We start from the raw sequence: 23,712 nt of genomic DNA on the forward strand, positions 1-23,712 counted from the left end.
TGTATGTGCGCATACTGTGTGCATGCTGTATATGTGTAAATAAAGCTACCGAACACGTCTCAGCTATTTTGAATTTAATACAAAGTACGCTTCATAAAAGAAGCAAGCATGGTTGGAACATTTTGGAGCAGACATCTTTGCCACCCTGTGTACACTCCAGATGCCAACATCTTTCTATTCTCACGAATAAATCAAATTGCAAAACTTAGAATATTTCCAAAAATCAGCTTTACAGTTACCTTTCCCCTAGTGGAATATTTATTGGCATAAATCAGGAATCTGAAAAACAGCAGCAGCCAGTACAAAACTGGTTGCCAAGTTATTTATTTAATCTCTTAGAAATCAAAGTAGGTGCCAAGTTTTGATTTTCTTCTTGTCTCTAGTTGAAAGAGCTGCTGATTACAATTTTATAAGAATTTTATGCATTGTCTTTAAGCATAATGTAACAGTTAAAAATTGAGTAAAATATGCAAAGAATTCCATTCATTTCCTGTGGATGTGATTGGTGAAAAGGAAGTTGAGTATTTCTCTGTTTCTATAGACTCATGGATAAAATTCTGAATAGTTACATATCTCACCCTGTTACCATTCTTCACAGGAGAGGCATTTTCACAATGTAACAGGTTTTGATCAACCTACCACTTGTTTGTAATTTCTTATTGTGCACAAGTGTGTGTGCACATGCTAGTGCACACACATGCAGGGGACAGAGTAAGACACTGATGGATGTCTTCCTTTTTTTCTTTTGATGGATGTTTTCCTTCCTTGCTTTTTATCTCATTCCCCAGCGACAGGCTCCCTCACTGGACCAAGAACTCATTGTTTCTAGAGGTTGGGTTGGCCTGAAAGCTCTTAGGATCAGCTCCTGTCTCTGCTACCAGGTTACAGATGGTACCAGGTTATAGCTCGACAAGAGACAAGCATAGTGTTCTGTTGTACAGTAGAGTGGCTATAAATACTGCCAATGTATATATATATATTTCAAAGAGCTATAATAACAGATTTTTAAAACAAAATGTTAAATGATTGAGATTAGATAGTTTGATTTGAATATTATACAAGATATATACGTATTTAAGCATCCCACAATATTCCACAAAAAATACACTTTATAAGAAAAATCAGTTAAATGGAGTCAGAGACCATGATCAAATATATCAGACCTCTGATTTCCCACTTGGCATACAGATCTGGCTTATTTTAGAAAGTTGGTGGTGGTCAGAGAAGCTTCCTGTAGCCGTGTGGTTTGCCACATGCATTGTGTCCTGAATGAGCCAGTCTACTGCAAAATCCATATCTCCAGTCATACTTTCTTTGTGAGGACCACATGAACATGGGCTCTTCCTATTTCCTGATATTAACAAAATACCTGAGACTGGGACATTTGCAGAAAAACATTTTTTATAGTCCTATAAGTCAAGATATCTAAGACCAAGCAGGGCACTGGATTCTCAGTGAGAGTGCAGTCTCTGTTTCCAATACACACTGACTCTGCCTCCTCTGTGGATATCAGAAGGCAGAGAAGAATTTCTTTAAACATATAGAATGTCAATAAGTGACATAAATATCATTTATTTACACATAATACCTACTACCTCTTCAAAGCCTTTAATGGCATTTATACAGGCTTTGACCCATGACTTAATTCCTTACTGTTCCGTTTCTGTATTCTACCACATATCACATTAAACAGGGTTAATGACCTTGGGAAATTTGAAGGCAACATACTACCTTCAAACACGCCACTGTCATCAACCTCAGGGTTGTCCAGCCTTCCAGATGGTTTCTGTCTTTGGTCAGGTTTTCAGTAATCATTCCTTGGTGCACACAGCCCATGGCTTTTCTCACAGGAAACTTTGAGGTCACCAGAGTCCCTGTATCCTAAATGCGCGCTCTCTCTCTCTCCAGGGGCCAGGTCTATTTCAAACTCTGATCTTTTCCTGGTTCAGCTGCCTGCTGAGGAGGTCTCAGGCTACTGCGGATGATGGCAGTGTGGGGAGTAGGGGGTGGGGTGCTACTATTTCCTGGACTCAGATTATACTTTTCTGTCCCTATAGAGCCTTGTCACCTGACCACACCTCTCTGCGACCCAACTCATCTTCATCTTCTTAGTGAATGATTAGTGGTGATTGCTGAGGACAGGGGAGAGAGGGGATGAGAAGGGAGGAAGGGAAAAGCATCAAGGAACCTAGAGCCAGGCTGCTCTTTTTAAATCCAAGTTTTCTATAAAATAAAATATTTCATGTGTATACATATACATATAGACATACACATACATATACATGTACATACATGTATTCCTGTGCACCATTTTTGAGCCTGATGCCCAAAGAGGCCAGAAGAGGGTATCAGATCCTCTAGGAGTGGATTTAGAGTTCTGAGCTACCACATGGGTGTTGGTAATTAACCTGACTCCTCTGCAAGAGCAGCTAGTGCTCTCAACCACTGAGCCCTCTCTCTAGTCCCTGTGTAAAATGTAGTGACTCCATATCATGCTGTGGGTTCATGTGCTCTGAGAGAATTATATTTCATCAGTTTGTGTGCCTAAGGGACAGTTGCCTTGTCTACCAATTCACTCTATGTTTTCAGTATGACACCACAGGTAAGTTATCTACTATTTCTGTTACTGTTGACACAAGCTTGCACTGTTCAGTATGACACCACAGGTAAGTTATCTACTACTTCTGTTACTGTTGACACAAACTTGCACTGTGTTGCTCAGCTTGCCTTTGAACTTGGAATCCTTCTGCTCGGACTTCCTGAGTGCTAGGATTACAGATATGCACATAAGACCAAATTCCAAAAGTAATTGGTTAATAAATATATTTTGATAATATGAGAAGGGAGAGAAAGAAAGGAAGATTGAATTGTTGAGATAAAATGAAAACCCCTTAAAAGCAACACAGAATATTTGTTTAAAATAACAGGTATGAGAAAAAAGGCATTTACCGTCTGCTGTGGAAACGTGGCCTCTGTCATGGCGACTTCAAAGCTGTGGGTTCCTGTGTTCTGTGTCTTCTCCCACAGGGTTTTGAGGAACTGCACAGATGCACTCTGAATGGACAGGGGCTCAGGAAACAGGCTCTGAATGGGTATATGAATGGAGAGCCCACATTACCTCTTGACCCAGTGATACAATCTAACGAACTCCAAGATACTACATGGGACTGCTTTGAACATTAACATGATGTAACCTTAAGTGATACACCAGAAATCTATACTGAAGAGCAAATATATGGCTTAGCTCATACCTCTGAGTTTCTAGGAGAAATTTTAGATTAAAAAGAGCTTATATTCTTGCCTATATAAACACACAATCTTATAATGCTATTTTAATGATTCTCCAATAACAACCCTTGCATGGAAAGGGGTAGATATAAATATTCAAATTGACTTTATCAATCAAGGATCTGAGAATGAGGGCATCCAAAGAAGGCCAGGGTTTGAAAGGGCTTATTTATATACAGAGTGTATTATGAAGAATAGGGATCGAACAAAGAGTTCACTATCTGCTTATGTAATGTGTGCATTCTGAGTGAGAATGGGACAATTAAAACATTCTTTACCTAAAACATAAAACAGTGACTATCTTAAAGCTTTAAGTTGTTTGAGTTGTCAATGAGACATTCCATTTAGAATTCATCACAGCCAATGAGAATCATCTTTTTAATAGACACGTTAGACTTGCTTACATATTTACTAATCTATGATGTGGCTGGTAACCCTTGATATGTTGGAATGTTTCATGGACAGATGTGAGAAGCCAAACCAGTTTAAGAGAAGAATTTTGCAAAAACATATAGAGTATCAGTGAGTGACATAAATATCGTTTATTCATATACAATGTCATACATGTTATTCTTTATCATGAGGAACAATACAATAGTGAGATTGGCTTATAAATTGTATTTTTATGACAATGGCTGGGACTTTCTAGACTCTCTGTATGCACAGCCTTCTACTTAGTGAGTGCAAAATACTAAAAACTTTTCTAGGAAAATCTCATGATTGTCATTAAAATGACTGAGTGGCCACTTGTGTTAATTGGGAAAAGTAGAAAATCATGAATCTCAAGTCAGTGACTGGCAGATTTTGAAAGTTTATGAGACAATGACTGCTGTCATTTAATTAGTGCACATACTCTCGAACTTTCTAATTACTGTCGGAGTCATGCAGTACATGATATTTTGTTTCAAGGAGAGCAGGACTGGATGTAGTGAGTCATGAATCCAGATGGGAGCAGGTCTCCATGAGTGAGGTCGACATGACGGTGAGCGTTGGCCAAGCACACGGTGATGGGCTTATAGTTACCAAAGAAATGAGTTTGGTGTGGCTTTGCCCCCAAGCCGGGATTTACCCAGACTGCATAGTAGCATAGGTGTGGACAAAGAGAAAAGACGCCGCAGTAAGGTAAACTCAACGAAGACTTTACAAAGAGACACTTTCTGGAGGTTTTCCTTAAAAAGGAGGAGAAAGAATCACACGGTCAATAGAACAGATTGGAAGAGTGAAAAAAAATGTTTTCTTGGTGTGCTTTCAGAAAGCTTAAGAACAAAGCTAAAGATGAAGCCAAATACAGAATCACTCAGGAAAAAAAAAAAGAGTGGAAAATGATTATTATTATTCTAAGAACAAAAAGAAAGTTATTTTTATGTTTCTATGCAATTTGGTAAACAATGAAGTCTGAGCTGTTCTTTGCAAGATGTTATTAAGTGCTCTTAAGAAAACATACTGCAGTTAAACCCGGCAGGCTCTACACCCTTTCTTAATTACTACAGCTATGTTTTATGATTATGAAGCAGTCATCCCTACATTTCATTGTTTCCTGCAATAAGCTTGACTTTCATAAAGAAATACAGTAGAGTTCTCAGCCCTTGTGTCTTTTAAATTCTATTTAATTTGGATTTTTTCTTTGCTTAGAAGTTTTTTTTGAGAATCTCATATAAGCATGTGAGGTTCTCTGATCAAGTGCATTCCTCTGTGTCTCCTCTTCTATCCTCCTACACTATTTCTTCCCAGTTTCATGTGTCTTTTCTTTGCTTTTCACGCCTAGTGACTCCACTAAGGGCTACCAGTATGTATGTATACACACTCACACACACACACACACACACACACACACACAGTATTTGAACATCCGTTGGAGCAAGGGTAGCCTCTGAGGAGCTGCATCCTAGAAAAGCCAAGTAGCCCTTTCCAATCATTCACTGGTTTCCAGTAGCTTTTCAGCTGGGCTGGGGCTTTATGACCACCTCCATCCTCTGTGCTCTGGTTTCGTCTGGTTTGATCCTGTGCAAACTGTTGCAACCACCATGAACTCAAATGCAGCTGCTTGTCTGGAAAACACTGTTTTGCTGTGGTCACCCACTACCTCTGGCTTATAAAGTTATTTCATCCTTTCTTTCATGATGACTCTTGTCTTGAGAGGGAGTATGATATAAGTGTCCTATTTAGGGTTGAGCACTCTAGGCTTTTATGCTGTACACATTGATCAATTATGGTCTCCATGTTAATTGTTAGTTGCCATATACCGCGAAAAGAAGGTTCTTTGGGAGATGCACTATTCTATTGGTATAACAGTAAATCATTGAGAGTCAGTTTAATGCTACGTCCATTTAGCAGAAAAATAGCACGTTCTCTCTGAGAACCTGTGGTCTAGCTCACCATAGGTTCTTGGCCCTGTTAAAGATGCAAATTTAATGCTTTTAATAAGCATTTCTAAATAAGAGTCTCTTTTTGTGTTGACATTTTGGCATAAAATTCCTCATCATTAAGTTGAAAATGTGATTTCCTTTGTGTGATTTTTTTACCTATGATTCATTAGACAAAAGTGGATTTCAGAATCACAGCAATGTCAAAAATGATATGTTCGCACTGAAATTAATTGGATTCTAGAATAAGATAGATAAAGGTCAATTCTACAGATGGTAGGCATTTTCCCTAATAAGCTGCTCTTATGACTGCTTAACACAAAGTAGCTTCTCTTCTTTTCTCTTTCTCTTCTCTCTCTCCATCCATATTTTTCTTTCTTTCTCTTTCTTTCTTTCTTTCTTTCTTTCTTTCTTTCTTTCTTTCTTTCTTTCTTTCTGTCTCTGTCTCTCTGTCTCTCTTTCTCTCCCTCTCCCTCCTTCCCTCCCTCCCTCCCTCCCCCCCTCTTTCCTTTTACTTCAGTGACAGGGCTCCCAAAATGCAGGCAAATGCTTTACTGTACTGCTCAGTCCTTCTTCCCTTCCCCCTCCATATTACCATTTTTAGCTAAAGGATTAATAATTTAATAAATGCCACTATAACCTCACATCATAGCAGCTCATTCAGAAGCCCGAGGAGCATGAATTGCACATACCTGTTGGAAGAGAAACATGATCTGGATCCATGGCTGGGGTGCTTGACTGACGAGGGTGAAGCTGGACTTGCTGTATAGGCAGTAATGGCCCTTTAAAGAGCAGGTGAAGAACAGCTTTGCCACACAACTTCTCATAGTATCTAGAAATAACACAGCATTGAACATCAGTTATATTTTATGGTCCAACACGTAAGACAATGGTTATGCAAAGCACATAATGGTTCTTTTAGGATCCATTCTTGAGTTTCTCAGGAAATGAGGTAATGACTCCAAACAACTCTGCATTTTGGAGTGGATCCATTTCATAGACGGTACATATTTTAAAGATATGTAAATGTAAGTATTGTTTAGACAGATTGTGTTACATCAACTTTTATCTTGTCTTAAGCAGCATGCAGTGATGAAAAGATCAAGCAACTCCCAGAGAAACAAAAGACATCCCGTTGATACAAAGGTCTACATGCTACTATGCCATGGTCATCTGGTTGGAGACATGGAAGTGGTGACTCGCAGGATAAACTAATGAGTGAATAGAGAAAATGTGACCTCTACTGGCGGTGGGCAGCGCACTGTGAGCTGTTGATTCTCCTCCGTTGGCTCTGTGCTAATCATAAAGACAGCTTTTGGTAAATACCTGTCAGAAACGTGGACTCCTGTGCCCTGGCCTGGTATGGTTAGAGAAGCAATGTCAGTTTGAAGATTTCAAGATCTTCTTTAAGGACAAGAAAGTGATGGAGGGTGATGAGAGACTGAAGCAGCGGGGAGCCATAAATTCAGTCAAGAATGAATGAATGAACGAATGAATGAATGCTGTATGTATAGGTTGAGACTGTATTGTTAGGTACTGTGTGAAGTTCTGGACAGTAACAGTTATCATGGATTGACTTTCACATGTAGAATTCCACTTAGTTTTCCAAATCCTACAAGATAAATGCTGTTATTGCTTGAATCTTAAATGTCGCCCAGTGATGCCTAGTTAAAGGCTTGGTTGCTAACTAGTGGACTTTGAGAATGAGGGTTACTAGGCATGAGAGTTCTAGCTCCATTAGTGGATCAATCCATTCACAGGCTAATCATTTGATGATACTGTGGGGAGGTGGTGGGAACGAGGAGGTGGAGTCTGGTTGGAAGTAGTAGCACACCCCAGGGGCACACGCAGGAAGTGTAGATCATGACTCAACCCTGCCTCCCCCAGTTGCCATGAGGAGAGCATCTTCCTCTTCTAAACACCCCGCCACTGTGACATTCTACATTACCTCAGGTATAAACCAAGGAAGCCTGGCTACCAAGGACTGAACCTCAGAAATCATGACCCACAGCAAAGCTTTCCTCTCCTAGTTCCTATTGGCATTGTCACAGCAATGAAAAACCGACTAATGCAGATGCTGTTTATAAGTGAAAAGACTCACCCATTAGTAAGTTAGTCTAGTAAACCACTGAGACCACTTGCTCACACGTAACCTTGCTCGCTATGGGTTAATAGGTAAATAGATAACTTTGGACAGATGAATCCCATGCTTGGAATTTTTCTATATTATTACATTTTGGTTGTTACTTTTTTCCTCTGTGATTTCCCCCCTGATGCATTACAGAATATTAAATATTGGGCATGGAATAATTGAATGAAAATGAATGAATGAATGAATGAATGAATGAATGAATAATATTGAACTTTAGGCTAAGAGTAGCTTAGAGGCCATGGTGCAGCTATTAATAAGTTTATATTCAAATGAGAGAAATGTGTAAACAATGGTCACAACCTGTTTTAAGTTCATGAAATAGCAGCACAGAACTATGGCTGTTGAGAGAAGTAAGGCTTCCAACTAGAGGTCAGGGAGGAGGGAAGCGCCAGCCTCACAGAACTCATTACAGCACCACAACTGGATGAGATGGAGGGGAGGGAATATCTGAGGAACTGGGTACCATTCTCATCCCAATGGAAGACAGCTGTCAACTGCCTCGGCCTGCCTCTGGTTATGGAGAATAGCCTTTCACAGCACAGCGAGTTTACACTGAGAGGGAGCTACCAGATACATCATGAGGGAGCTACAGTTGTGATTTTGTTGCACATGTGAAATTATTGGTAATAAAGAAACAAAGAAAATAAAATTGCTTGAATTTTGAAGATTTGAATAAAAGTGCATGCTCTGATGATAGCTCACCAGCACCACCATTGCTTGCTAACTTTACTGCCACAGAATGGGGACAAGTCTCGTCCTAGAGCGCTGGTTAGTGGGGCTCAAACCCCAGTTCTATCTGCTATAGTTATGTGATCTTGGGTAAATTTCACCCTAACATTTTAGTATTTCCTTTTGCTATTTGGAGAATAGTAACGGAACATCACAGAATAAAGCTTTACTATAGTACCTAGCTAGCAATCCTGCCTTATTCATTCTTTTGTGTTGCTGTGGTCATAATAGCTTACAGAATAACACGAAAGAGAAAAGATCTATTTCAACTTACAGCATTAGAGGGATTGAATTCATCCCAACAGAGGAGGCATGGCCGTTCATGGGGGTAAGGAATATGGCAAAGGCTGTTCATATACAACAAGCCAGGAAGCAGAAAGTAACGACTAGGACAAGGAACTGAAAGGTCCAGCTCTAGTGACTCGCTTCTACAAGTCAGACCCCACCATCTAAAGTTCAAAGATATCAGCTGCAGAATGAATGTTTAAAACATGCATTTTTAAGGAACACTTTAGATCTCACCCCTGCCTCTCGTGATTCAAGGGCATCTGATAATGAGAAATGTGTTTAACCCAACTTCTAAAGCACCAAAATTTCTTTACTTATTTATTTATAACTGAGAAAGGGTCTCACTGTGTAGTCCTGGCCAGCCTGGAACTCCCTGTATAGAGCAGACTGGCATGGAGATCCCAGAGATCTGCCCGAGTCTGACCTGAGAGCTGGGTAAGGCCGCTACCACTGTGCCTGGCTATTCCAATGTCTTCAGAGTCTCAGCTAGGCGCGAGGACTTAATTCCAAACCTACTCTGAGACTCAAGGAAATCTTAGCCATGATCACATATGAAACAACAGCAGCAACAATAACAACAATGGACAAGGGAAGCACTTCTAAGATAATGGCACCTTAAAGAAGGAATAGGAATACAGTAAGGAGAGATGAAGGCAAGCCCGACTGAACCCTAGCAGGGCAGACATTCCATTCTGTGGCTCCTTGCCTGGTGCCCAGAGAACAGGATGCGTTATCTGAGCCCAAGTGGCTTCACCACCCCTATAATCTGTAATCTGGTGTTTACAGCCCATATGGTCTTTCTTATGTGCTGAGCATGCTGAGTCCACCCAGCCTGCAGCTTTCTCTGGTCCATATCCCAGACCCCTGGAACCTCTTGTTCCCTGGGACTTCAATTTAGGCTTTACCCCCGTCATTCTTACATATCTCTTGCAGGAAATCTGACCCTATTATATATTATCTGGTCTCTCAGGTTTTTTCTTTAAAACTTTGGTGGAAGCCTCCATGGGGTGCTATGGGGAAAATGCATGCCAAATTCTGCTACCAGCTCCAGAGGAATGTGGACACCCTTGGGTCAGGGCTCTGGTGGCTTCTAAGTGCCCAGGTGCCTGGAGCAGAACATGGAAAAACATCTAGATGATCCTAGGAGATAGGAGATGACCTAGGAGATGACCCTGGGCAGGCTGTGTTAAAGAAAGACTTTTGTTTTCAGTTTTATACTCTGGTACCTACAGTGGGTAGGGCATCTTACTAATTCCGAAAACTTCCCTGAAGACACATTTCCAGCTGCACAGTTGTGATTGGTGTGACTTACAGCCTCTCTGCCTGTGGCTATAGGCTCATTTTCCTTTTCTGGACAAATGCATCTTAAAATGTCTTTTTACTCATATTTTCGCTGTGAATTAGCCTAACAGCAACCAGCAGCAATCACACAGCAGCTTGAACGCCATGTCTTTGCTCTACCAAGTTAATTAGTCTATTACTTTAGTGTTTCTCAAGATTAACACGTTGGTCTAATTCCCAGTAGAGTCTTGCTCCAGCCTGAAGAATTGTGAAGATAGATAGTATTTACTGTCCACAATTCTTTTGACAGCCTGTTCTTTCTTCCCCATTTTTTTATTGGATATTCTCTGTATTTACGTTTCAGATGTTATCCGCTTCTCCCAATCCTCTCCCCTCCCCCTCCCATTACCTCCATGAAGGTGCTCCTTCTCCCAACCACCCTCTCCCACCTCAGCACATTGGCATTCCCTACACTGGAAAAAAATGAGCTTTCGCTGGACCAAAGGCCTCTCCTCCCATTGATGCCAGATAATGTTGTCCTCTGCTGCATATGCACCTGGGGCCATGGGTCTCTCCATGTGTACTCATTGGTTGGTGTTTTAGTCCCTGGGAGCTGTGGTGGGTTTGGTTAGTTGATAATTTTGTTTTTCTATGGGGTTGCAGACCCTGTCAGTTTTTTCAGTCCTTGGTCTAGCTCCTTCATTAGGGTCCTTGCGTTCAGTTCAGGTTAGATGCAAGCATCCTCCTCTGTATCAGTATGGCTCTGGCAGAGCCTCTGCAGGGGCATCTATATCATGTTCCTACCAGTAAGCACTACTTGGCATCAGCAATAGTGCTTGCGTTTAGTGGCTGCATATGGGGTGGATCCCCTGGTGAGGCAGTCTCTGGATGATCTTTTCTCCAATCCCGCTCCTCTATTTGTCCCTTTATTTCCTCCCATGAGTGTTTGGTTCTCCCTTCTAAGAAAGCCTGAGGCATCCACGTTCTGGAATTCTTTCTTTTTGAGCTTCACATAAGTTCTATGAATTGTTTTTTGGGTATTCAAACATTTTGGGTTAGTATCCGCTTATAAGTGAGTGCATACCATGAGTGTTCTTTTGTGACTGGGTTACCTCACTCAGGATGATAGCTTCAAATTCCATTAATTTGCCTAGAAATTTCATGAGGTTGTTGTTTTTAATAGCTGAGTAGTACTCCATTGTGTAAATGTGCCACACTTTCTGTATCCATTCCTCTGCTGAAGATCATCTGGGTTCTTTCCAGCTTCTGGCTATTATAAATAAGGCTGCTATGAACATGGTGGAGCATGTGTCCTTGTTAGATGTTGGAACTTCTTTTGGGTATATGCCCAGAAGTGGTATAGTTGGATCCTCAGGACAGCCTGTTCTAAACTTGTACCAGAACCGCCCATTAATTTCTGCTGAAAACAGTTCTAGAACTTATCTAGCCTGTGTTTCCAACCTTGTCCAGTTTCCTCCTTCAAACACACTTCAAAGGTCTAAGTACTTTGGAATCAGTTTCTAGTATTTCTTACTTTTTAAAAAACTTAAAAAAATTAGATACTCTGTATTTACATTTGAGTTGTTATCCCTTTACCCCACCCTGCTCCCTTCCCTCCTCCCCCTCTAGCTGCATTCACAGTGGTGCACTCTCTTCTGGTCTGCCTCTACACCCCATTGCCTTGTCATTCCCCTGCATTGGGGCAACGTGCCCTTCTCTGGAAGAAAAGCCTCTTCTCATGCTGATGCCAGGCACTGCTGTCTTCAGTTACATACGCAACTGGATCAATAGGTCTCTCAAAGTGCACACAAAGGCTGGTGTTTTACTCCGTGGGAGTTTTGGAGGGTTTGGTTGGTTGATAATGTTACCTTCCTATGAGGTTGCAGCCCCTTTCAGCTTCTTAGGCACTTTCTTTAGCAAGCTCATTGGGATCCCTGAGTTCAGACCAATGGTTAGCTGCAAGCATGTTCAGCTGTATCTATATGACTCTAGCATAGTCCCCGAGGGGGCATCTCTGTCTGGTTCCTGCCAGTAAGTACTTTTTGGGACCAGCTATAGTGCTTGGGCTTGGTGGCTGCATATATGGTGGATCCCCGGGTGAGGCAGCTTCTAAGTGATCTATTCTTCAATCCCTGCTCCTCTATTTGACATTGCATTTCCTCCCTTGAGAGTTTTGTTCTGTTCTCTAAGAAAGACTGACACATCCCCATTTTGGCCTTCCTTCTTTTTGAGCTTCATAATAACTGTGAATTGTTTCTTGGGTATTGGGTACTCAGAGCTTTCTGGGGCTTAATATCCGTTAATCAGTGAATACATGCCATGTGTGTTCTTTTGTGACTGGGTTACCTCACTCAGGATGATAGTCTCTAATTCCATCCATTTGCCTACAAATTTTATGAAGTCATTGCTTCTAATAAGTGAGTAGTACTCCATTGTGTAAATGTACCACACTTTCTTTATCCATTCATCTGTTGATGGATATTTGGGTTCTTTCCAGCTTCTGGCTATTATATATAAGGCTGCTATGAGCATGTGTCCTTGTTATATGTTGGACCATCTTTGGGGTATATGCCAAGGAATGGAGTGGCTGGGTTTTCAGGTAGTACTATGTCCAATTTTCTGAGGAACTGCCAGACTGATTTCCAGAGTTGTTGTACCAGCTTACAACCCCTCCAACAGTGGAGGAGTGTTTCTCTTTCTCCACATCCTTGATAGAATCTGCTGTCACCTGAGATTTTTATCTTAGCCATTCTAACTGGTATGAGGTGGAATCTCAGGGTTGTTTTGATTTGATGACTAGGGATGTTGAACATTTCTTTAGGTGCTTCTCAGCCATTCAATGTTCCTCAGCTGTGAATTTTTTTGTTTAGCTCTGTGCCCCAGTTTTAAATAGGGTCATTTAATTCTCTATAGTCTAGCTTCCTGAGTTCTTTGTATATATTGGATACTAGCCCTATAGCAGATGTAGAAAGGTAAAGATCCTTTCCCAATCTGTAGGCTGCCATTTTGTTTTCTTAACAGTGTCCTTAGCCTTACAGAAGCTTTGAAATTTCATGAGGCCCCATTTGTCAATTATTGATCTTAGAGCATAAGCCATTGGTGTTCTGTTCAGGAAATTTCCCTTGTGCTTATGTGTTCTAAACTCTTCCCCACTTTCTCTTCTAATAATTTCAGTGTACCTGGTTTTATGTGGAGATCTTTGATCCACTTGGGCTTGAGCTTTGTACAAGGAGATAAGAAAGGATCTATTTTCATTCTTCTGCATGCTGACTGCCATTGAGCCAGCACCATTTGTTGAAGAGGCTGTCCTTTTTCCATTGAATGTTTTTAGCTCCTTTGTCAAAGATCAAGTGACCATATGTGTGAGAGTTCATTTCTGGATCTTCTTTTCTGTTCCATTAATCTACCCGTCTATCTCTGTACCAATACCATGCAGTTTTTTTAAAAAAAAATCAGAATTGCTTTGTAATATAGCTTGAGATCAGGGTAGATGATTCACCCAGAAGTGTTTTTATTATTGAGAATATATTTTGCTATTTTCAGTTTTTTGTTATTACAGATGAATTTGCAAATTGCTTTTTCCAACTCTATGAAGAATTGGGTTGGAATTTTGATGGGAATTGCATTGAATCTGTAGATTGCTTTTGGCAAGATGGCCATTTTTACAATGTTGATCCTTCCAATCCATGAGCATGGAAGATCTTTCCATATTCTGCGATCTTCTTCAATTTCCTTCTTAAGAGTCTTGAAGTTCTTGTCAGATCCTTCATTTGCATGGCTAGAGACACCCCCAGGTATTTTATAGTCTTTGTGACTACTGTGAAGGGTGTTGATTCTTTTATTTCTTTCACAGCCTGTTTATTCTTTGAGTAGAGAAAGGCTACTGATTTGTTTGAGTTAATTTTATATCCAGGCACTTTGTCGAAGTTGTCTATTAGTTGTAAAAGTTCTCTGGTAGAATTTTTGGGGTCACTTAAGAATACTATCATATTATCTGCAAATAGTGATATTTTGACTTCTTCCTTTCCAATGTGAATCCCTTTGATTTCTTTTTATTTTCTAATTGCTCTGGCCAGAACATCCAGTACTATATTGAATAAGTAGGGGGACAGTGGGCAGCCTTGTCTAGTCCCTGATTTTAATGGGATTGCTTCAGGTTTCTCTCCATTTAGTTTGATGTTGGCTACTGGTTGGCTGTATATTGCTTTTACTATGTTTAGGTATGAGCCTTGTATTCCTGATCTTTTCAAGACTTTTATCATGAAGGGGTGTTGAATTTTGTTGAATGCTTTCTCAGCATCTAGTTAGAGGATCATGTGATTTTTTTCTTTGAGTTTGCTTATATGGTGAATTACGTTGATGGATTTCTGTATGTTGAACAATCCTTGCATCCCTGGGACAAAGCCTACTTGATCATGGTGGATGATTGTTTTGATGCGTTCTTGGATTCGGTTTGCAAGAATTTTATTGAGTATTTTTGCATGGATGTTCATGAGAGAAATTGGTCTGAAGTTCTCTTTCTTTGTAGTGTCTTTGTGTGGTTTAGGAATGAGTGTAATGTGGCTTCGAAGAATGAGTTGGGTAGTGTTCCTTCTGTGTCCATTTTGTGGAATAGTTTGGAGAGTATAGGTATTAGGTCTATAAAAGCCTGAGAGAATTCTCCACTAAACCCATCTGGTCCTAAACTGTTTTTGGTTGGGAGGCTTTTGATGACTGCTTCTATTTCTTTAGGTGTTATGAGACTGTTTAGATGGTTTATCTGATCCTCATTTAACTTTGTTATCTAGTATCTGTCTAGAAATTTATCCATTTCTTCCAGATTTTTTAGTTTTGTTTAGTATAGGCTTTTTTAATAGTACCTGATGATTTCTTGAATTTCCTCAGTTTCTGTTATGTTTCCACTTTCATTTCTGATTTTGTTAATTTGGATATTCTCTTTTTGCCCTCTAGTTAGTCTGGCTAAGGGTTTATCAATCTTGTTAATTTTCTCGAAGAACCAGCTCTTGGTTTTGTTGATTCTTTGTATAATTCTTTTTGTCTCGATTTGGTTAATTTCTGCTCTGAGTTTGATTATTTCCTGCCATCTACTCCTCTTGGGTGTATCTGCTTCTTTTTGTTCTAGGGCTTTCAGCTGTGCTGTCAAGTTGTTAGTGTATGTTCTCTCCAGTTTCTTTTTGGAGGCACTCAGAGCTATGAGTTTTCCTCTCAGTACTGCTTTAGTTGCATCATATCTTAAGTTTGGATGTGTAGTGGTGTCTTTTTTGTTATATTCTAAAAACTCCTTGATTTTTTAATTTTTTTCCTTGACCAAGCTGTCATTGAGCATAGCATTGTTCAGTTTCCATGTGTATGTGGGATTTTTGTTGTTTTTGTTGTTGTTAAAGACCAGCCTTAGTCCATGGTGATCTGATAGGATGCATGGGAGAATTTTGATCTTCTTGTATCTGTTGAGACCTATTTTGTTACCAACTATAGAGTCGATTTTGGAGGAGGTAGCGTGAGGTGCTAAGAAAGTATATTCTTTTGTTTCTGGATGAAATGTCCTGTAGATTTCTGTTAATTCTAGTTGGTTAATAACCTCTGCTAGTTTTTATGTGCCTCTGTTCAGTTTCTGCTTCCATGATCTGTACATTGGTGAGAATGTGGTATTGAAGTATTCACTATTATTGTGTGTGGTGTAATATGTGCTTTGAACTTTAGTAGGATTTCCCTTATAAATTTGGGTGCCCTTGTATTTGGAGAATAGATGTTCAAGAGTGAGAGTTCATCTTAATAGATTTTTCCTGTGATGAGTAAAAAGTATCCTTCCTTATCTTTTTTGATAACTTTTGGTTGAGAATCTATTTTATTTGATATTAGAACAGCTACTCCAGCTTGTTTCCTGGGCCCATTGCTTGGAAGGTTTATTCCCAGCCTTTTACTCTGAGGTAGTATCTGCCTTTGTTTCTGAGATGAGTTTCCTGTAGGCAGCAAAATGCTTGATTCTGTTTATGTATCCAATATGATAGTCTATGTCTTCTTATTGGGGAAATGGGTTCATTGATCTTAAGAAATATTAACGAATAGTGATTGTTGTTTCCTGTTATTTTTGTTGTTAGAGGTAGAGTTATGTTTGTGTGCTTTTCTTCTTTTGGCTTTTTTGCGTGATTATTTTTTGCTTTTCCTTGGATGTAGTTTCCTTCCTTTTGTTGAATTTTTCCATTTATCTTTCTTTGTAGGGCTGGATTTGAGCACAGATATTATGTATATTTGGTTTTGTCCTGAAATATTTTTGTTTCTTAATCTGTGGTGATTTAGAGTTTTGCTGGATATAGTAACCCGGGCTGGCATCTGTGTTCTCTTAGGGTCTGTATGATGTCTGTCCAGGATCTTCTAGCTTTCATAGTCTCTGATGGCAAGTCTGGAATAATTCTGATTAGTCTGTTTTTATATGTTACTTGTCCTTTTTCCCTTACAGCTTTTAGGATTCTTTCTTTGCTTTGAATATTCGGTGATTTGACTATTATTTGTCAGAAGGAATTTTTTTTCTGGTTCAATTTATTTGGAGTTCTGTAGGATTCTTGTATGTTCATGATCATCTCGTTCTTAAGGGCAGGAAAGTTTTCTTCTGTGATTTTGTTGAAGATATTTACTGCGCCTTTTAGTTGATATTCTTCTCCCTCTTCTACACCTTTTATACTTAGGTTTGGTCTTCTCATTGTGTCCTGGATCTCCTGGACATTTTGGGTTAGGAGCTTTTTGGTTTTTGCATCTTCTCTGACTGTATTTTCAATGTTTTCTATGTTGTCTTTGGCCCCTGAGATTCTCTCTTCCATCTCTTGTAGGCTGTTGTCAATGCTTGCATCTGTAACTCCTGATTTCTTTTTTTGGTTTTCCATCTTTAGACTTATCTCTTTTTGTGTTTTCTTTATTGTTTCTATATCTGTTTTCAATTCCTTTATCTGTTTGGTTGTGTTTTCCTGTAGTTCTTTGAATGATTTTTTCTGATTTTCCTGTAATTGTTTAAGGGAGTTATTTATGTACTTCTCCAAGATCTGCACCATCATTATGAAGTATGATTTCAAGTCTAAGTCTTGATTTTCTGGTGTGTTTGGCAATCCACTACTTGGTGTGGTGGGAGAGCTGGGTTCTGATGTTGTCAGGCTTTCTTGGTTTCCATTGCCTAGGTTCTTTTGCTTTCCTCTTGCCATCTTGTTATTTGTGATTATAGGTGATCTCATCTCTCCGTGGAGCCTGTCTCTCCTGTCTATCCTTCTGCTTAGAATGGAAAGAGTTTCTGCTGAGCTCCTAGGGACCCTTCAGCTTAGGATGAAAGAGTTGCTGCTGCTCTTGTATTTGTTACTTTTGTGTTGCTGTAGTCATGGTAATTGACCGAAACAATTTAGGGGAAGAACACTTATTTTCACCTGCAGGGTCAGAGGCATCCATTGGAGAAAGTGTAGCAGAGCTGTTCACAGAAGAATGACAGGGCTCACATTATTGGCACCAAGTCAACACAGAGTGAACACGAGTGTTAGTGAGCTTCATTCGATTGTCAGCTCAAGGGGATTATAATCATGATGACAACAAGCCTCTGTCATGTCCTGGAGGGTAATATCTGTCATATCTGGACTATGGTACCCGAGGTTGGACCTACCCTAACTGTGGACAGCACCCTTCCATAAACTGGGTCCCAGACCGAATACAAATGAAGGGGCGAGGTGAGCACCGGCGTTCGTCTCCTGCTTCATGGTTGTGAGTGCAATGTGACCAGCTGCTTTAGATGCCCTGATGCTGTCCTCCTGCTGCTGAGGGACAGTACCGGCAAAGTGTGACCCGGGTACATTTCTTCTTCCGTAAGCTGCTTTTGTCAAAGCTATGAGAAAATAGATAACAATTCTTCCCTCAGCAGCTCAGTCTGTCCACTAAGCCCTATCGCCTGAATGTTTGGAAGCCTCTGAAACAGTGCTAGGTGCAAAGGCCTGAACCTGTGGGAAACAACTCAGCTGCAAACCACAATGGATCTTGTTACAGGTGTGTATAGCAAAGATTCTCTCCCTTTCTGTAAGCGGTGTCTTAACTCTGTTAATGTACACTAAGGGTGTATGTATAGAAGTTTTTCAACTCATGGAATGCCATTTGTCGGTGGTAGCTATTATTTACAGGACTACGTTTATCTCTTCAGCAAGCTTTTATCTATGCCTACACATCTTTTAAAAGGTTTTAGGTTAATTTAAAAACTTTTATAGCCATGGGTGTTTTGCCTGCCTTTATGTATGTGTACCTTGTGCATGCCTGGTGTCTAGAAATGTCAAAAAGGATGTTTTATTCCATTGTAACTGGAGTTACAAGTGATTGTGAGTCACTGTATAGGTTGTGAGAATCAAACAGGGTCTCTGGAAGAGCAGCCAGTGTCCTTAAACTTTAAGCTGTGCATTCAGCCACCAGGTGTGTACGTCTTGAAATGTTTGCCTCCAGAATTACAGTTTCAAGGTTTCACAATAAGGTTTTAGATCTATTTTTTATAATGGAACCCATTATTTAATTTCCATCTTACTTTGGAAACACCTTCGAGAAAGACACTGTCCCTAGCACATGGTATCTACTGCCACTCTTAGTGTGGAAAGATTAACTGGGCCACTCGATAAGTTATTCCTGAATGTTCTCTGTGCAGTATCTATTGCTTACTAACTACAGAGTTTGCTTCAGAATTACCATGCACTTAGCTATTTTTATTATGCTAAAATACAATAACATGAAATTAGCATTTTTATTTGGATGTTTGTCTCCATGTCTTTGGATATATATATTTATATATTCGAGAAAGATTTATTTTATTATATATAATATGTAGCTATATAATATATAATTATCTATAATATAAATATACATAGATGTATTTATGTATAATATGATATAATATATGTAACAAGATATCTATCTTCTTTGGATAACACTTTCAAAAAAGAATTAAGTCTGACACATAATAGCTACAGCCACCCTTAGTGTAAAAGTGTTAACCTAAGATATTCTATAAGTTATTATAGGGACCACACACACACACACACACACACACACACACACACACACACACATGTTTGTATGTGTATATACACATATACAGTTGTAAAATTTCTGAACCACGTGGTACTTCTATATTTAGAAGTACTCATATATTTTTAAAAAATGATTTTCTCATTCTTATAATGTCCAAATGTGAAAATAAGGCCACCCTACTGTGAAGGATGTATTTGAACAGTGGACCCCACTGTGACTTTTCTGGTTTTCAGATTAGATAGATGGAGAACAGTCTTATGCAAATGGCCCTCAAAGCAGGATCTTTTCTGATGAGGCAATTTAACCACTAATCCTCACAGAAAAGGGTTATTGTAGCAACATTATTTATATTTTTAGACTGATTTGAGGAATATGGTTATTAACTCCCCCAAGCATGATTCATTAACCTATAAGCATGATATTTATTTCCAATTAAGCTTGTTACTGAATGACTGTATTGCACTTGTTTTTAATATATGCTAGAGAAAAACACACATGCATCTTCCAAGCCCAGTCACACCTACCACTGTGCAGAACCTGGCATAGTCCTTAATCATAAACCCTTCAGGGCAGAGCATTTGGAAGAATGCAACATTTCCCCACCATAACCTCCTGATGTTTGCCAAACACAAGTTAGCTCTCCAACTGAAAGGATGCAAGAGAAAAGTCAACATCAAACACAATCAGAGATAAATTTAGGATATTTTCATAGGAGTTCTCAGAGTTTGTAGACATGAAAATATTTCTGGAATTTATATGAACTTTAAATCAAATACATGCTTCTCCCCCCGCCCCCCGCATAGTGCTAATATAGTTGATTTCTGGCAGCGATACAGAGTCATGCTGTGGTTACAATGAGTCAATGGGAGGCCATATGTTATAAATAAACATTTGGCTCTATGAAGCAAAGATTTATCAAAAGTTGTGTAGAGGCAAATGAGGCCAGCAAGTAGGAATTCCTTGCAGGCACCGGCCCACATTGTGCCTCCTACAGGTACTGAACCACGTGCTATCAATTACTTTACAATTTGGCATACTGTGTAACAGCAACCAGATTTGAGGAAGAGAAAATTTTAGGAAACTTTATGATTAAATTTCACTAAAATGAGTTTATTGACATTTCCCAGGTCTCTGAAGAGCACAGGACAAGCGCGCGATAGTCTGGATATAACTCTTTCGCTCCGTCTCCAACAGGACGCTCTGAAATAAGACCTCGTATCCCAGATGCGTCCAGTGGCATCTTGGCCAGGGAACCTCCACAAAGTGCATATCAGACTCCAAGGATCCGGTTAGAGCTTGGCCTTTCAGTCCTAATGAGCCTGGCTTTCCCTAGACAGTCACCATGTCCGTGTGAGAAAGTTAGGAGGTATCTTGTTCAAGTCAAAGCTGCTAACTAAGGTTCACTGAGTAGAATGGACCTCTAACCCTGTGCAGCCAATTCTGGAGACATACTGTGAATTTGGGTGCCAAATTTGAAACTCCTGCCTCTAAGCATAAGCTCCTTGAATATGCAGCCCTTGATGACTGTTCCAGACCTACTGGCCTTCATTTCCCTCTTTCGTTCTCTCTTCTCCCATCACTTCTCCATATCTGTGCTGAGCGACTTCAGAGCGATGTTAGGCAGGTGAGTGCTGAGGTATTTTGGTATCTCGAAGAATAGAACACCGGAAACTATTTCTGGACAATGTAGACTGTGTCCAAGCCTCCATGTAAGAAACAACCCGGGCTATTTGGTGATGGTGCAGTCCTAGAACTCAGAACATCTTCCTTTTAAAAATAAATCTTACTTTCTTTAGAATGCACAGTATTAGGGTTCATTATAGAATTTCAAATAAAATTTGATTTTGTTGAGTCTCTTTTTCTGTTTTTCTGAAGAGAGCAGTGTAAACTAATTATATTTCTGTTTTAAGATTTTAATTGTCTGCTTGCATAACAGGGCTCTTATTCTGAGTGAGGCCGTTAAAACTTTTCCTGCAGGTCTCACATGGAAAATGCCCATGATTTTTTAAATATCAAATTATTTTATTTATTTACATTCTAAATGCTGCCCCCTTGCAGTTCCCCTCTCCCAGAGTTCTTCACCCCATCTCTCACCCCTTTGCCTCTGAGAGGATGCTCCTCTACTTACCCACATTCTCACCCATGCACCCCCACTTTACTACCCCAGGACCCTCCTCCCTGGGGCAGCAAGTCTTTACAAGATTACGTGTGTCCTGATTTTATACCCCTCTGACTTGAAGAGTTCGCCTCCCCCAATTTAAGTATCATGTAATATAAATGCAAAGATTAACAGCTGAGACTGGCTGAGGATGTCCTTAAAGAGGGTCCAGGCTGACCTTCAGAATCTCCACTGACATAAAATCCCTCTGGCTGGAGCCTGAGGTGCCATCAACGGCACAAGGATTCCATTCAGGAGTGGCACAGTTTCTTCTATTTTCTGCCTTCTCTACTCTAGTTGGGGGAAGAAGGGCTGTTGGGTTGGATTTGATTTGATGTTGCATCAGAACTGAAACCAGAGGCCTGGAGAGATGGCTGAGTAGGTTATGAAGGCACTCGCTGCTCATCTTAGTGGGTCCATGTTTGGTTCCCAGTACCAATCGTCTGTAACTCTGACTCCAGGGGCGTCTGATGCTTCCGGCTTCCTAAGGTCACCTGCACTTATGCACACACACACACACACACACACACACACACACACATACACGCCCACACTTGTACACCCACACACACCAATGTCCTCATCCAATTACTTACTAATGTTATTATAATCGGCATTTATAAGCTGCTTTGCCCCAAGAGTAAGGAAAGCAGTACCAAACTCTGCCGTCATCGCGGACCTATACTCTAGTATCTCAGTACCACCACTGACAGCGTCTTCTCTTCTAAGATTCCCCCAGTGGAATCCAAACCTGCAGCTTCAGTGGTTGCTATAGATAACAGATCAGATTACTAGACATCTTTACTAGAAGAGACTGAAATTGCCCCGCATACCCCAAACACACGCAGTGTTCACCGAACGATGAGTTATCAGACTGGTCACCTTCTAAGTGAGGGCCACTCTCTGTGACATCAAGGCTGCACTCTGGAGTGGCAGTGATGGGGGCAGAGCAATGAGGACCCCTTACAACCACACTGGGAACCAGAAACTCAACCAGACCACGGCAAAGGCTGCTCACGTGTGTACAATCCTTGTCCCCTTCCTTACTCCAGTGTCTTGGATGCGGACTGAGCCACTGAGCCCTTCACCTGTACTTCCCAATGAGCCACACTGTTCCAATCTCCTGCCTTCACTTTTCATCCACACTCTACTCTTCAGTTGGCACATTGGGACGGTGGCCGCGTCTAGCCTGTTGGGAACCTGGGCATTTGCTATAAACTTCTGTGGATATTTTCCCCCACAGTGTCGGTGAGCTGATCTCCGAGACCCGGCCGTGGAGAAGTCAGTGTTTGTGGGAAGTCAAATACTGGAATATGTTGTCTCATTGACATTCTCAAAGGAGTACAGGCACCAAGTGAAGAACGACAGGAATGTGCATGTGACAAAGAACCCAAATCCAGTGGACTGAGACTCAGGGAAGAGAGGGCAGATCTGAAGATCTAGCTAGGAAAGAAGTCAACCGGAGGAAAGACAAGCCCTGGGGGTCGTAAGAACCCAGAAGCTTGAATGTTCAGAAGTCTGAGCAGTGCACACTGAATAGAACCAGTGTTGCTTTGAGGTAAAAGAGGGAACAGAACAAAAAGTATAGTCTCTGCAGAACAGCCAGCCAGCTTTACATACTTCCCCTTTCTCTCGTCGGTTCCGCACGTTTGCTGCTGGGAAAAGGAGATGAGAGTTCCGGCCTCAGGTAGAGACACGTGTCAGCAAAGTGCAGTCAGTGTAGACCTCAGTGGTCCAGGAGTTTGCATCTGTCCCTACCAAGCTCTGCTCCCTCCCTGGAGGCATAGCTCACCAGACACCTTAGCTCCCAGTGTCTGCTCAATCTCTCTGTGCACTGAAACCAGGCTTGCCCATCAGCACCCTGGAAAGCCTCCTTTCTCCTGCCCCTCCTCCCTTGAAGGACCGCTCATCAGTGATACTGATTCAGTGTAAGTATGAACAAGTATTTTCCTGGGGCACTAGGGGAGAAGAAAAGAGGTATGCTTGGGGCAGTTAGAGACAGTGCGAATGTTGTAAGTGAAACTGCTGGTTACTGTTGGCATTACATGCCCAGAGCTTTGTGGATGAGCTAAATGTGGCATCCCACATTGCCCTCAAGAGGTCAGGACCCAGCTTCTCGGAGGAGCTGCCTGCCCCTCCAGTGATCACCAGAAGGCTTCAACAAAACCCTTTTCATGAACCACATGTGGAATCACACAGCAGCATGTCCTACGTCAGTGAACACTCTAGCACACGCTTTTAAAATATCCCTTGTTTGAATGAATGGGAAAAGATGAAGACAGGGACAGGTTTGGGAGAAGTTGGAGAGGGGAGGAAAATGCAGAGAAGGGGAGAGAAATGTGTATAATCGAAATACATTGTATCTCTGTATGAAATTACCAAAGAAAAACTAAAACTAACAAAATAAAAATCCTAGA

At 40.7% G+C, this 23,712-nt stretch overlaps 1 protein-coding gene across 3 annotated transcripts in view; it reads right to left on the reverse strand.

Annotated features, from left to right (window-relative positions):
* The window catches only part of VEPH1 (ventricular zone expressed PH domain containing 1), a gene marked incomplete at both ends in the record, with an annotated part of 209,794 nt that overhangs the window by 64,407 nt on the left and 121,675 nt on the right, over positions 1-23,712 (reverse strand). The window contains 2 exons of one of the 3 annotated variants that reach the window (XM_080916321.1): positions 2,950-3,084; positions 6,344-6,483. In XM_080916321.1, the coding sequence (XP_080772447.1) occupies positions 2,950-3,084; positions 6,344-6,483 (275 nt within the window). Of the gene's footprint in view, positions 1-2,949; positions 3,085-6,319; positions 6,484-23,712 lie in introns of all 3 variants that reach the window. The other 2 variants (XM_080916320.1, XM_080916322.1) reach the window with 2 other exon arrangements.

This window comes from Micromys minutus (assembly GCF_963924665.1).
Source record: "Micromys minutus genome assembly, chromosome: 4".
In the NCBI taxonomy this organism is placed as follows: Eukaryota; Metazoa; Chordata; class Mammalia; order Rodentia; family Muridae; genus Micromys; species Micromys minutus.